The sequence below is a fragment of the Mchenga conophoros genome, linkage group LG2 (genome assembly GCF_057382185.1).
Source record: "Mchenga conophoros isolate Kocher_MC1m ecotype Shallow Benthic linkage group LG2, M_conophoros_male_GT1.1, whole genome shotgun sequence".
In the NCBI taxonomy this organism is placed as follows: domain Eukaryota; kingdom Metazoa; phylum Chordata; class Actinopteri; order Cichliformes; family Cichlidae; genus Mchenga; species Mchenga conophoros.
The window spans coordinates 17811621-17825934 of record NC_140527.1 but is presented as its reverse complement, the minus strand read 5'-3'; the positions used below and the strand labels follow the sequence as shown (position 1 = coordinate 17825934).

General features: G+C 41.1%; 2 protein-coding genes across 2 annotated transcripts; both read left to right on the top strand.

Moving 5' to 3' along the window:
- Nucleotides 1-4026: 4026 nt before the first annotated feature.
- On the top strand, nt 4027-11338 carry LOC146581816 (uncharacterized). The gene is made up of 7 exons (XM_085245741.1): nt 4027-4211; nt 5270-5357; nt 6078-6235; nt 6661-6718; nt 7660-9124; nt 10860-11060; nt 11171-11338. Exons 5-7 carry the CDS (start codon nt 8216-8218, stop codon nt 11336-11338), a joined length of 1278 nt encoding a protein of 425 aa, XP_085101867.1. The 5' UTR covers nt 4027-4211; nt 5270-5357; nt 6078-6235; nt 6661-6718; nt 7660-8215.
- Nucleotides 11339-11408: 70 nt separating this feature from the next.
- On the top strand, nt 11409-13200 carry LOC146581815 (TBC1 domain family member 2A-like). Its single transcript, XM_085247562.1, has 4 exons — nt 11409-11579; nt 11664-11849; nt 12474-12595; nt 12925-13200. Exons 1-4 carry the CDS (start codon nt 11409-11411, stop codon nt 13124-13126), a joined length of 681 nt encoding a protein of 226 aa, XP_085103688.1. The 3' UTR covers nt 13127-13200.
- Nucleotides 13201-14314: the final 1114 nt, after the last annotated feature.

The following is a 14314-nucleotide window of genomic DNA, read 5'->3' as shown; positions in this document are numbered from 1 at the left end:
TATATATATAAATACTATATCTACAGATAACACAACAAATAATACATGTATTGTTTAATTAATAAAACATCAGAAAGTGATAAAACACATTAGAAATAGCAATAGCTTCATAACAGACCAATAAATCAACACATTTTCATCAGCAGATATTTGCATGTTCAGTAAAAACATTTCAACAACAAGTTTATGATTAAAATGATCAATGAACTTCAGCCTTACGCTATGTAATGTACTTTTCATGTTGTACTCATGGTCCTTTGTTAGTCCAGTTTAGGACAATGTCTCTGACGTATGTTTCATATCAAATATATGTCATATCAAAACAAGCCCACACCTGCAGTTGTTTCAGTTTTTCACTGGTGTTTCCTGTCAGCTGGTCAACCTCACTCAGGCGGACATCCATATCAGCCAACCAAATGACAAGTTCCTCCCTTTGTGCTTCAAATCCCTCCCACTCTGAGACAAGGAGCTGAAAGAGAGAGAAAAGAGTCAATTATAAAGAAGAGAGAAAAGTGAAACCCTCAGAAGGTCTGACTCGCATACCTGCAGTTGACCTGTGATGGACTCCAGTTTGGCGTTCACATCATCCCTCGTCGATGCCAACAGCCGAGTCTGCAGGGTGCCCTGGAAGAGCTGAGTTAATGTTCGACTCCTCCTGGTCAGGCTCTCCAGCTGGATGACCCGAGGTCTCCCCTCTCGCCGCTGCCTCTGAACACAGAAACACAAATTGCATCTGAAGCAGGAGGTGCAGATTTTTTTTGCTATTCTTTTCTAAATCCAGGCTAGATCACGTGGAGGTATTTGGAAAATTGTTTTGGCCAGTGGACGACTGTTGTCTTGCAGAAAGTCAAATCAATCAAACAAATGCTATACACAATCAATTCACAAGAACACATTGTAAAAAATAAGTCCAGTTCTTGCCTGATTTCAAGTGAAATCTGCATCAAAACAGGGTAAAATGAGTGTTTGCAGCAAATGTGAGCACAAAGCCTCACTTTGTACAAGCCTGCTATTACAGTTCTCCTCTATGCAGACGACTTTCCTGTTTTCAAGGCACAACTTGGATCTGCTGTACGAATCTTATGGATACACACTAAATGAAATAATAGTGTGCATGACTCCAGATTCTGATCCCTCATCCTAATATGGTCCCAACATAGCAACAGCAATAATGCAAATGCTGAGGCTTCAAAATACAAAGTCCATAAACCAATGGCTGACATGGGTTTTATCATAAGGGTGATAAATATACAGATTTCAGTCTGTCTTAGAGATTTGATGTTCATTTACCTGCAGATGCACTATACGTACCTGCTCCATGGTTTTTCACAACATTTTGCACATCACTATTTAATACAGGAAGTACGTGAACTAAAACATGTCATCTTTCTTTGTGAGAGGACCATATTAATGAAACAAACCTCAATGACATCATAGGGATCCCTAAAGATGCTCCTGCTGCTTCTCTTCCTCCTCATCCAAAGCTTCCTTCTCCTTGTCCTCAACTTCCATCCAATTGTAATTCAATCTAATTGTGTTTCTGCCCCTCCTCTTCCTCATTTTGTTGGAGCTGTGAACACAGTTAATGTGAATCTGGATTAATTTGTGCAAACAAGAAAAATCTACAGCTTTTTGGTCAGAGGTGCTCTTGTGATTTAAGCCGGGTAGAGTAGATTTATGTGTTGATGCTACCTGCTTCAGCTCTGGCTGCTGAGTGATATTTACACCCTGGCTGGATTACAAACTTTAACCATGTGCTGAACTTTGGCCCAGCGTTGATACCTCTTGTTAGTATAACGACCTCTTCTTAGCTTGTATGTATGATGTATGATGGTGGATAAATGAAATATACAAAAAAATTTAACTATATTACAAAAGAACATCTATCTTGGAAACATCAAATGACCGGAGCATAACTTGTCAACTAGTCCGAAACTAAGTTATGCAGGAACAGTCAAAGACACACCTTCTCATGTCACATTTTTATTCATTTCTATATAATTCGATTAGACAATGAAGAGTTATCTAATCTAATTATTCATTCAAAACTCTTATGCATAGCTGCATTTTATACAGCTCATACAGAATTCAAAGTACAGGTTCATGTGAGTATTTAATGTACGGCTCAGATCTACAGAATTTCAGAGTTTCTAGAGCAGACACAGAGCTAACATCACAACAGGCTTCAGGCGCCATTTTAGTGACTTTAACAATATATTAAATTTTAATTTCGGTCTAGCTGACATTAGGTTATGTACGCAGCACGCAATTGAACCACATATTTTAGAAGCCAAAGGTTCAAATTAGCTGGGCTTTGGCCCCCACCCCTGCCACCAGTATATTTTTAAGCAAATATTTCTAACTTTTATTTGAATATTCAGTTTCCTACCATCTTCTCTTAAAGGGTAATTGCCAGGTAACCCGCCCTCCCCTTTCGCACACACATGCACACAAAGAAAACACACAGTATAATTCACAGCCTCATTATAGTGAATAAATATTTATGCCATTTACACCATCAAACTTAGATTGCTAAGGATGAAGAACCTTTTGTTCTTTAAAGAACCATTTGTAATAGCTGAAGAACCATCCACAAAATAAAAAGGTTCTTTGACGTATGATGGTTCTTTAAAGAACCATGAAGCCATCTGAAGAACCATTTAAGAACCATAATTTTTCTGAGTGTGCTCGAGCCAAGTCCTCCGCCCGCTCTTCATCTCTCTCATTACCCCTTATTACCTTACACTCATGCCTTTGCCTTTCACCACTTCAAAACGAAGCCTACTTCAATATTACCTTCATACGCTCTCTTTGCTTTTGGCTTTCCTCATGCTGTGTACTCACCTTTGCTAAGTACATGTGAACAGATCTTGAATAAAAAAAAAAAAAACAAAACACACTTTTCTTTTCTGTTTTATTGAAAGCACTTTACAGAAAGTGTAATTGTTTGTAATGAAGAAAGAAGTAGGTAGGTTTCCATGTGTAATTAGTGTGTGATAATGCTGCAGAAGAAGCTTAATGTGTACTTTGGAAAACCGATGGGGGAAAAAGCTGGCTGAAGAAGAAATGATAAATGTCCTTTTTTTTCAAGCCTTCTCTGGCCAGCCGTTTCAGTGCCACGGCCCTTGCTTGGTGGGCGGGGAGACGTGCACTGGCGTTTCCTTTTTGCTTTTTCCTGCTCTCGCCAAGTCCTCCGCCCGCTCTACATCTCTCTTATTAGCTTTTATTACCCGACAATCACAATCAAGAGATGTTGAATAAAAAAAAGAAAAGAAAAGAAAAGCTACTTTTGTTTTGTGTTTTATTGAAAGCACTTTACAGAAAGTGTAATTGTTTGTAATGAAGAAAGAAGTAAATAGGTAGGTTTGCATGTGTAATTAGTGTGTTATTGCAGAAGAAGCTTAATGTGTAGTTTGCAAAAACAATGGGAAAAAAAGGTGGCCGAAGAAGAAAAGATAAATGTCCTTTTTTTTAAGTATTCCCTCGGCCGGTCGTTTGGCTTATGACATGTGGCGGGGACTCTGCTACAGAACTCCGCCAGTTCGAACCCCCCACGAACTCACTGCCACGGCCCTGCGCGGGGGGCGGGGAAACGCACTCGCATTTCCTTTTTGCTTTTTCCTGCTCGAGCCAAGTCCTCCGCCCGCTCTTCATCTCTCTCATTACCCCTTATTACCTTACACTCATGCCTTTGCCTTTCACCACTTCAAAACGAAGCCTACTTCAATATTACCTTCATACGCTCTCTTTGCTTTTGGCTTTCCTCATGCTGTGTACTCACCTTTGCTAAGTACATGTGAACAGATCTTGAATAAAAAAACAAAACAAAACACACTTTTCTTTTCTGTTTTATTGAAAGCACTTTACAGAAAGTGTAATTGTTTGTGATGAAGAAAGAAGTAGGTAGGTTTCCATGTGTAATTAGTGTGTTATTGCAGAAGAAGCTTAATGTGTACTTTGGAAAAACGATGAGAAAAAAAGGTGGCCGAAGAAGAAATGATAAATGTCCTTTTTTTTCAAGCCTTCTCTCAGCCGGCAGTTTCAGTGCCACGGCCCTCGCTTGGGGGGTGGGGAGACGTGCCCCCCAAGGAGACCTGCTAGATTGTTCAGAAGGTTGTTCTCATCCATCCAGATGGAGGATCACTAACAGGAGCGTGGAAGACTCCAGAATCCACTCTGGCTGGAATCCGGTGGATATGCAGTGTGTACAGGTACAGGACCATTTAAACGGACAGCATTTATAGAATGACTATTAAAAGTCAGCGAGTGTCAGTAATGTTAATGTGGTTATGTTAGTAATACACCGAGTGCTAATATAAGAGCTTTAAGATGCATTTGTAGATATTATTACGTGTTTTACCGTCTTTATGGTGCTAGCTTAAAGTTACGGTGTAAACGTTAGCTTATATTGGAGGAAAGCTGTTACTGGTTAAACGATGTTAGCACAGAAATATTAGCTTCTGTCATGACTGATGAAGTTACTAGTTAATAAAGTTTTCAGTAAAGTGATTAATCGCAGCCACAGGTTGACAGCAAATATCTCGATTAGCTTCAGTGCATCTGTAATAAATATGTGCAAGTTTCAGTGCTTCGTTTAAACTGTATGATACTTATACTGACCCAGGGTCAGTGTAAAATACAATCCTAGCTGTGTGAACAAAGCCACTGTAAATTTAATCCTGCATGACAAACCTCAGGATGCAGGTTATTATTACTCTTTCCTGCTGGCACACCTGAGAGTCAGCTAGAAACTTATAGTGGCGTGGACATCATGCAAAGACTGCCAGACTCTGTAATACTGCAAATGATCAGTGACTCAGGTTAACACTAAACTTCAAACGGTACCTCTGTGTGCTGAACATCTAGGATTGAGTCAGGCTGCATTGACTGTGGGACTTTAATGTGTTAAAAGCAGGTTGAAGACGGCTCAGAAACATTTGAAGATTAAAATTTAGCATTATGGCTGCTGGTGGTTTGTAATATCTACTCAGCTGTATTTTTGTTACTAATTTATGTTTGTTGTTGTTTAACACAGATTTCAGAAGAGCAAATATGCTTAATAGTTTAACTAGATTTCATTTGTCAGTGTTTGACTGCTGAGTCACCGGAAGAACTCATTTCATTCATTCTCCATATGATGTTCATTTACAGAAATGTTTCACAGGAACTGATTTCTCCCAAAGGTTGAACTAGTGTGTTTCCATAGATTACCTCTGTATGAATGTACTTCTTAAATGAAGGCAAGTGTTTGTCCTTTTTTGTTCCTCAGGTACAGTACGTGATATCAAGGGCAGGTGGTCAACACTGGGGACAAGAAGCAGACATACTTCCAAGAGGGAGCTGCAGTGAGGTCAGAGGTCAGAATCTGAAACAGCTCAGGTTTATATTTTAGAGGTTATAAAAAATCAAAATGTATTTATAAAGAAACCTTTAAATAATAGTCATAATTATGATTATTATAAGAAATATCAAACATTTAAGTGGATTTTCTGTTACACATATTGTGTTAGCCCTGCGATAAACTGGCAGCCTGTCTTTGTCCTGTATCAGCTGGGATAGGCTTCATCCTCCCGCAACCTTGAATTGGATACATTTTATTCCAATTATGTAATCTGATCATTTACAAACTCAAGGTATCTAATCAAAATGTAAGTAATAATTATAAAATGGGAAAGCAGAAATAAGTGTGACATAAATGTAAATGTGTGAGCTGACATAGAGCTACATGCAGTCTGAAAAACCTTTGTTGTCAAGTTTGCAGGTATATCAGCACGAGACATTCTTACATAGAAGAGACATTAAAGTCTCTAACTCAGTGAAGCATTATTGGTCCCGTCTGTTTGGATAAATATAGTAAGTTGATGTATGTCCATTTATTGACACATTTTCTTAAGTGCTTATCCAGTTCAGGATCACAGTGGAGCTGCAGCTGGATATGTTCACTAAATAAACCTTACAAAAGTTAACAATAAACCTGCATCCATGTACGTTGTTGTCCACAGGATGAGAAAATCAAACTGGAACACTGTGGAACATGTTAATAAATGTTTGTGTGTTTATGCCTGTGTCTTTCACAGGAGGCGCTGGAAGGTTTCCCTAATAGTTCCTGGTGAATCAAAGCAGAACCATAAAGGTTGCTGGACTGCATGATGGCCTTACCCCTGAGCAGTCATCCTGTTAAAGGATGAACCAGTTAGAAGCTGTTTTCAAAGTAGCTGAGCAGATTTCATCTCAAGTAAGCGATTAACTGTTTGTTCATCTGTTCCGCCACTTAAAGAGCATTTAAGGACGTCTTTTGAGTGTCCAGTTGAATTAATTCTACTGGCTCTCATGGTCATTTGTTATTATAGTCATATTTTTCATGTTCATCCAGCTATTTAGTAAATTCTATCTATTTAGTAATATCCGTCAGCTATAAAATGTAATATAAATATAAAAATATCTAAATATCTCCTGCCCTTTATGTTTTAATGATGTAAGTCTGTTATCGTGTTACATTAGCATTCCTCACATATCAATGAGATGCTGTACAGTACAATCCTACTGACACAGCAGAGGGATAACGACAGCTATTCAACATCGTTACACGACACATTCGAGCTGCATGACGCAGACAAAGTGACTAAATCATCTTTTTGTGGTTTATTGTCTTCAAACCAGCAGACAAAGCCGATGGCAGAAGATGTCAGAGAAGAACTTCAGGCCGTGGACTGAAAAGGTATTTTTTTCTTGTTATCAAAAGACATTTGGAGTGGCAGCTTCTACAACTGGTTGTGCTAAAGTAAAGCTTACAGTCTAAGAAATCACAGTGTTGATATTCAGCACAAAGAGAAAAGCTCACTTGTTTGAATTTATTTACAATCATAGTTTTATAAATTCTGACTGTAAACAGCTTTTACAGCTTTGATATTGTTTGACACTCGATATCAGGTGATAGGGTTTAATTTAAAGGTTTCTGTGTCCCAATGAGCCATTTACACTGATCAGTGTCAGTTTAACTGTAACACATTCATTATTTAGATTCAACAAAGAAATAACTGAATGTAAAAAATGGCAGCCCTCAGGCAGGTTTATAGAGATACATGCATGCATTATGAAATTTATGTATCCCAGATAATTGTTATTCATCTAGTCATGGCAGACCTACCTCTTCCTCCCAAGTTAACTGCAACCCAAAATAACTAGTGGGGCTATTTACACACTCACAACCAGTGTGGGGTAAAAAGAGCCACCAAAAAACTGTCAGCCACAGATGTGCTAGAAGAGTTAGAAGCTCTACTTATGGAGAAACTTTCTAAGTCTAACAGGGGACAGGAACTCCTGCCCAAGTAACATGATATAAGCCCACATACAGCCCAGCCATAAAGTGAACCAAGTTAAAGACAGCATGGGACCAAATGCATGTAACCAGCCTGCACCCACCTGACATTTCTTCCTCCTGAATTAAATGAATGAAGGGATGAAAGTTAAATGACTACAAACCTAAAGCCACTAGTTCCCACACTGGAGCTCCCTGACACTGTGTGTTAACTGTATTTAGCTTGTATCAACAGTTGTAACAGGCTAAGCCACCTGAGACACTGCATTGAATTTGTTCCTGTCTTACTGGTTTCAGCTGACTGGTTTCAACTCAGATATTCTGCTTTTTCCTTTCAGTAGATCAAAGCAGCTCGTGCTCCTTCTGCTTCCAATTTAGAAGAAGAAGAAGAAGGCGAAGGCTTCAGCGAAGTGGCGTTCATGGTCTCAGTGAACAGTCACGGTCACACACTGCATGTGGTTTTAAAAGCAACATGTCTGTTCACCACAACAATGGAGATGTGTAATATTAGTGCAGCTATGGTTTGTTCTTGAACATCAGTTCTGTTTTCTACTTTGATCACTCAGACCAAAAAAGTGTTGTTTTCAGATTCTTTCTTTTAAATCTATAAAGCACCTGTTCATTTTTTTTATTACAATTAGTTTCACATAAATGTTAGTGTTTCCTTTTATGATCTTTTAATGCTTACACTACACTGTACATGAAATCAAACCTAATAATGAGGCAGATAACATTCCTGTTACGATCCAGACTAGTGGTCTTACTGGGGCCGGTGAACAGGACTGTAAGCTTGCCATTGTGCCAGTTAAAGTAAAATCAAAGAGAGGTCAAAGAATAGTGGAAACGTATGCCTTTCTGGACCAAGGGAGTTCAGCATCCTTTTGTACAGCGGGTCTTATGGACAAGCTGAATATTGCTGGGAGGAGGACAAAGATTCTCCTGCGCACCATGGGACAGGAGAAAGTGGTGGACAGTTTCATTGTACCTGAACTTGAAGTTGCTGGATTGGACAGTGACATGTACTGTGATATGCCTAACCTCTTCACTCAGCATAAAATGCCTGTAGATATTGGTAACATCCCAAATCAACAGGACCTGGTTGACTGGCCACATTTGAAGCATGTTCATTTGCCAGAAATTAAGGCCAATGTTGAGCTTTTGATTGGCATGAATATGCCCAGAGCTCTAGAACCTTTGGAGGTCATCCGGAGTGTAGGTGATGGACCCTTTGCCATTAGGACTGTGCTCGGCTGGACTGTGAATGGGCCACTTAATCGAGAATGCTGTGGAAGGCCAGGATGTTTGGCAACAGTTACCGCCAACAGAGTTTCTGCTGTCACACTGGACAAGCTATGGAAACAGCAGTTCAAGATGGATTTTCCTGAGAGCAGCAATGATGAACAGATGGGGCTGTCAAAGGAAGACTTGAAGTTCCTGGAATTGGCCAGCAAGATGGTGACTTTGGGGGATTGGCACTACAGCATTGCCCTGCCACTAAAAGACCGAGACATAAGAATGCCTGACAACTGTGCAATTGAGCAACGAGCCTTAGGTTTGAAGAAAAGGTTCATCAGAGATAAAGACTTTCATAAAGACTACACTGCCTTCATGACAGATCTTATATCTAGAGGATATGCAAAGAGAGTCCCAGTCACAGAATTAGAGCACCAGAAATGGGGAAGGATTAAACGTAACTTTGTTCCTGGAGATGTGGTCCTTATAGTGGATGATTCTGCACCTCGTGGTTCTTGGCTCATTGGGAGAGTCACCGGAGCTGCACCAGATGAAAGGGGGCTTGTGCGTCAGGTCTGGATTAAGACCCCAACCAGCCATGTGTGCAGACCCATCACAAAGATATGCCTTCTTCAGGAGGCCTCTGACCCATGACTATGACATTTTTGACACAGTGTGACATAACTAACTTTGAATTGACTTTAATGTTATGAGATGTACATCAGACTGACTATATTTAGGCTAAGTGCTGGTAACCTCTGGCCTATGACTGACTGACCATGTGCAGACAGAAGAAAAGAAGAGAAGACATGAGAAAATAACTTTGGTGGACTTTTGAGTATGTTATGTTGTCTCACTGGGTGTCTGTGATATGATGAAGTGTGTGTTGTGAGTTATGGTGTTGGATGTGTAATTATTACTGTAAGAATGTAATAATTAGGGGCCGGAATGTTGTGGATAGGCGTAGCTTTGGGTCACGTGGTGTCAGTAATAGTGATTGCTATATCACCTGTTCACGGCCCGAGGGAAATTTTGTGAATGAGTGGGTGATGGGGGAAGTCGACTTTTGCTGACCGCTCAAGCGTCCCAAGGCGTTCCCAGGCCAGCCGAGAGATATAATCTCTCCAGCGTGTCCTGGGTCTGCCCCGGGGCCTGCTCCCGGTGGGACATGCCTGGAACACCTCACCCAGGAGGCGCCCAGGGGGCATCCTTGTCAGATGCCCGAACCACCTCAGCTGGCTCCTTTCGATGTGGAGCAGCAGCTGCTCTACTCTGAGCCCCTCCCGGACGGCTGAACTTCTCACCCTATCTCTAAGGGAGAGGCCAGCCACCCTTCGGAGGAAGCTCATTTCTGCCGCTTGTATACGCGATCTCGTTCTTTCGGTCACTACCCACAGCTCGTGGCCATAGGTGAGGGTAGGGATTGTAACATTGTAAACATAATACAATTTTACATTATGTTACTGTCAGAGTCGGATGGTGCCCCGACCGGTCGACCTGTGTGTGTGTGTTTTTTTGTTCTCCTCTCTCGCTCCGCTTTTTCTCCGCTGCGATTGTTACCTCCGACCCGTAAGTGCTGCCACTCTGAGCTGCCTAATAAGCCTGGACGCGATCGAGACGGAGAGACGGAAGGGGACACTTCACTGATTCTAGGGAGTTTTGTGGACACACGAGGGGAGACGGGGAGAGGAGCACTGAAGGGACTTGCACTGTGGATAACTGTGGATTGATTTTGGCTTCACTGTAAATAAAGACACTGTTCAACTTAAACGAGAGGTCCGCGTCTAGGTTCGCTAACTCACCACCCTTAACAGCTACAATTTAACATCATGTAAAATTGTAACATCATGTTTACAATGTTACAATTTGTAAATTGTAACATTGTAAACATAATGTTACAATTTTATATGATGTTAAACTGTAACATAATGTAAAATTGTAACATTATGTTTACAATGTTACAATTTTACATTATGTTAAATTGTTACATAATGTAAAATTGTAACATTATGTTTACAATGTTACAATTTGTAAATTGTAACATTGTAAACATAATGTTACAATTTTATATGATGTTAAACTGTAACATAATGTAAAATTGTAACATTATGTTTACAATGTTACAATTTGTAAATTGTAACATTGTAAACATAATGTTACAATTTTATATGATGTTAAACTGTAACATAATGTAAAATTGTAACATTATGTTTACAATGTTACAATTTTACATTATGTTAAATTGTAACATAATGCTTAACAGATAATGGTTATCCTCTTTTTATATCATACATCATTGTCTCTGTAGGAGGGTCTGGAGCACTCCCTGCTGAGCCGCTGGGCTCAGTACCTTGCAGGCAGGTCCGACGATGACTTCAACATCAAACCTGAGCTCAAAATTCTGGTGCGTGAAGGCGTCCCTCGGGAGTATCGGCAGAGAGTGTGGCGCTGTTTGGTCCGAGCCAGAACTTTGACAAGCCAAGAGTGCCACATGCAACGCTATCAGCAGGTACAGCTGTAGAGAGAGAGAGTGCTTTATCCGCACCTGAGCACAGGTGGCTCCTCCTTCTTCCTGTTGGGAATGCTGGCGAGCACTCAGTAATCCTGTTCTGTTTCCAGCTGTGTGAGAAGAGTCGGACAGCTCCTAATCCTGCCTCCAGGCAGGTCCAGCTGGACCTTCACCGAACCCTGACGACCAATCAGCACTTCTCCTCGCCGTCCAGCCCCGCCCTCCAGCCCTGCCCTCCAGCAGCTCCGCCGCATCCTTCTGGCCTTCTCCGGGCATAACCCTGCCATTGGCTACTGCCAGGTACTCAACAGGTCAGAACAAAAGTATAAATTTTATATCTGAGTTCTTATGTGGACCCGCCTTCCAGGCAGAACCTCACCTTCCATGAATGTCCACAGGTTAGCGGCCCTCGCTCTGCTGGTCCTCCAAAGTGACGAAGACGCCTTCTGGTGTCTGGTGGCAGTGGTGGAAGCCATCATGCCTCAGGACTACTACACCAAGAATCTGGTGGCCTCTCAGGTCAGCAGACACACTCACCTGCTTGCCTGCTGTGATCTGTTTTAGTGATCAGTGAGGCTGATCTCTGTGAGTCTTTGTGCTCAGGCGGACCAGCGCGTGCTGAAGGACTTCATGGCGGAGAAGCTTCCTCGCCTGGCATCTCACTTTGAGGATCACAACATTGACGTCTCTCTGGTCACCTTCAACTGGTTCCTGGTGGTTTTTGTGGAGAGTCTGCCCAGCGACATCCTGATGCCTCTGTGGGACGCCTTCCTGTATGAGGGTACCAAGGTACCATACACCCGAACACACCATGACAGAAATGCAGACAACACTTGAATGCACCACAGTAGTGTCCATGGAAACAAAAATGATTTTGTTTTCACCTTTAGATGTCTTTATTTACATTTTAGGAGTAATAAGACATTGTTTACTAAGCATGGGGAACTGTCATGTGACATGAAATAGGAGTGGGAAAGCAGATCATTCTAGTAACGACCTCACAGTCTACCACAAGCAGCGTAAATCCAGACGATGAGCGGGACAATGGCTTTGGGCTTGTTTCTGCAATGTGACAAATGCAGCACAGCTTTTACATCGTTTGTCTCAGGAAATAAAATCACAGTTCAGACACAGAAATATATACCACACAGGGATAAATGCTGACAACAGCTTCAGCCACGTAGATCCAACCCAAAAGTTTAATTTAAACTTAAAGCTCAACTACCAAGTAAGTTAATATTATCTGGCAACTGAGGAACCAAGTGGCTTATTGGAAATCGATCAGAGCTGTAATGAGTAAAGGGCCCAACTGCACCACAACTGAAAGAGTAATTTTATGACTCACCTCCTCAAAGTTTCCAATTAATTGTGTGGCGTGAGTGTCCTGTTATGAAATGCGTGTCTGTGCTGCAGGTGATCTTCAGATACACTCTGGCTCTGTTCAAATACAAAGAGGACGACATCCTGAAGATTCACGACAGCGTGGAGATCTACCAGTACCTACGCTTCTTCACAAAGACCGTCTCCAATGCCAGGTACGCACTCGCCTCCACCCGCCTTAATCTACGAGCTGTTACACTCTCAGAAGTGTAGCGGATGTAGCTGTTGAATCTTTGAGCTTCAAACCCTTTTTACTGAAATTTTGTGAGAAGTTTAAATTTCCCTGATCACAGTAACAACGATTTAAAGATTTTTAAGTATCTGCAGCTCTCGGATACATGTGGTCCAGTCAGTCCAGTATTTCCTGCTCAAACTGCAGTACCTGAAGTATCAAGCAGCATAAAACAGAAACACTCAAGCTGATCAGTTTCCAGTTCCTCTGTGTTGGTGATCGAGTCCTTTCCACCTGCGTGTGTCCATGCAGGAAGCTGACCAGCATCGCCTTCAACGACATGAACCCATTCCCCAGCCGGCTGCTGAGGAACCGGCGAGTGCTCCACCTGGAGCGCCTGCAGGCGGAGCTGCGTGAGCTGGAGGAGCAGCACAAGGAGGTCATCACCGAGAGCGTCGTACGGAAAGACAAAGAGCTCGACGTCATGGTGAGCGAGGACGACGAGGACCTCTGATCACACGGGACGCTTCAGCTGCTCACTTCGAGACGACGATGAGTTTTCCATGAGTTCAAGAGAATTTCACTAAACCGGCTGTTAACTGGTTTCCTTCACACTAAACACAGGATTGTGTCAGGTTCACCATCTCTACTAACACTACAAGGAAACAGACGCATACAGATTTAACTGCATCACATCTCTGAAACAAGCTTGCAGTAAACAAATGTGTACTGTGTTCACGTGTGTAATAAGTCAGGCTGCAGAAATGTGCAGATGTATTTCAGTGAATTCATTTGGATTAATATGTGATAGCTTATTTATTTCATTGCATCTTTTGCTTTATACCTAAAAATGCGTGACATTTCTAAATGTAGTCACATCCCTATGAAACATGGTTGATTATCAGCTGTAGTCACAGCTGGTGATAAAGTAATTAAAATGTCCAGCTATTCAAAAATAGGGCATTCTGCACAATGAGTACTTTTTGGTACTTGAAGTATATTTTGATGCTGATGCTTCAGGGCATTGTGCTGCATTGTCGACGCTCTCTGGGCTTCCGGTTAGAACGACCTCACAGTGTTTTATTTTGATCTGGTGTAAAGTGCATTGTGCGGAAATGACAGCATGATAGTCACATGATAAAACTGACTTTTCTTTTTTTTTTTTTTTTACTGGGTGTGCATCTTGTTCAAATGTCTTTTTCAGCATTTGTACATAAATATTCTGTATATAAATATTTGATTTTCATTTATTTTACAGAGTCCTTTATTTTGTTTCACAAATATGACATTCATGTCAAATGACATCTGCAGACTTTATAATGACCAGCAGGGGGCAGTGTATTGCAGTCTATGAGAACATTTACTGAGACCTGTTTCATGCACTAGTTTCATGTCTCATTGAATCCAACATGATGTTGATTTTGTAAATTAAGGTCACATCTTCATCACATCTAATTTCAAAACACTGATCAAATTTTTTTAAAAAATGAATTCCATACCAATTGCAGGAATAAAATAGGAATAAATAACAAACGAGAAATACATACAAAACAAGAGAAAGGCACACATGAGAGAACAGGTCACATGACAGCACAGCATTATCTACCCACAATTTGAACTAAATAACAGATAGCACAGGCAATGAAAACAAACGGAAATCAGAATAAATTTAAAAACTTTTATTGATGTTAACTTGAAGTGC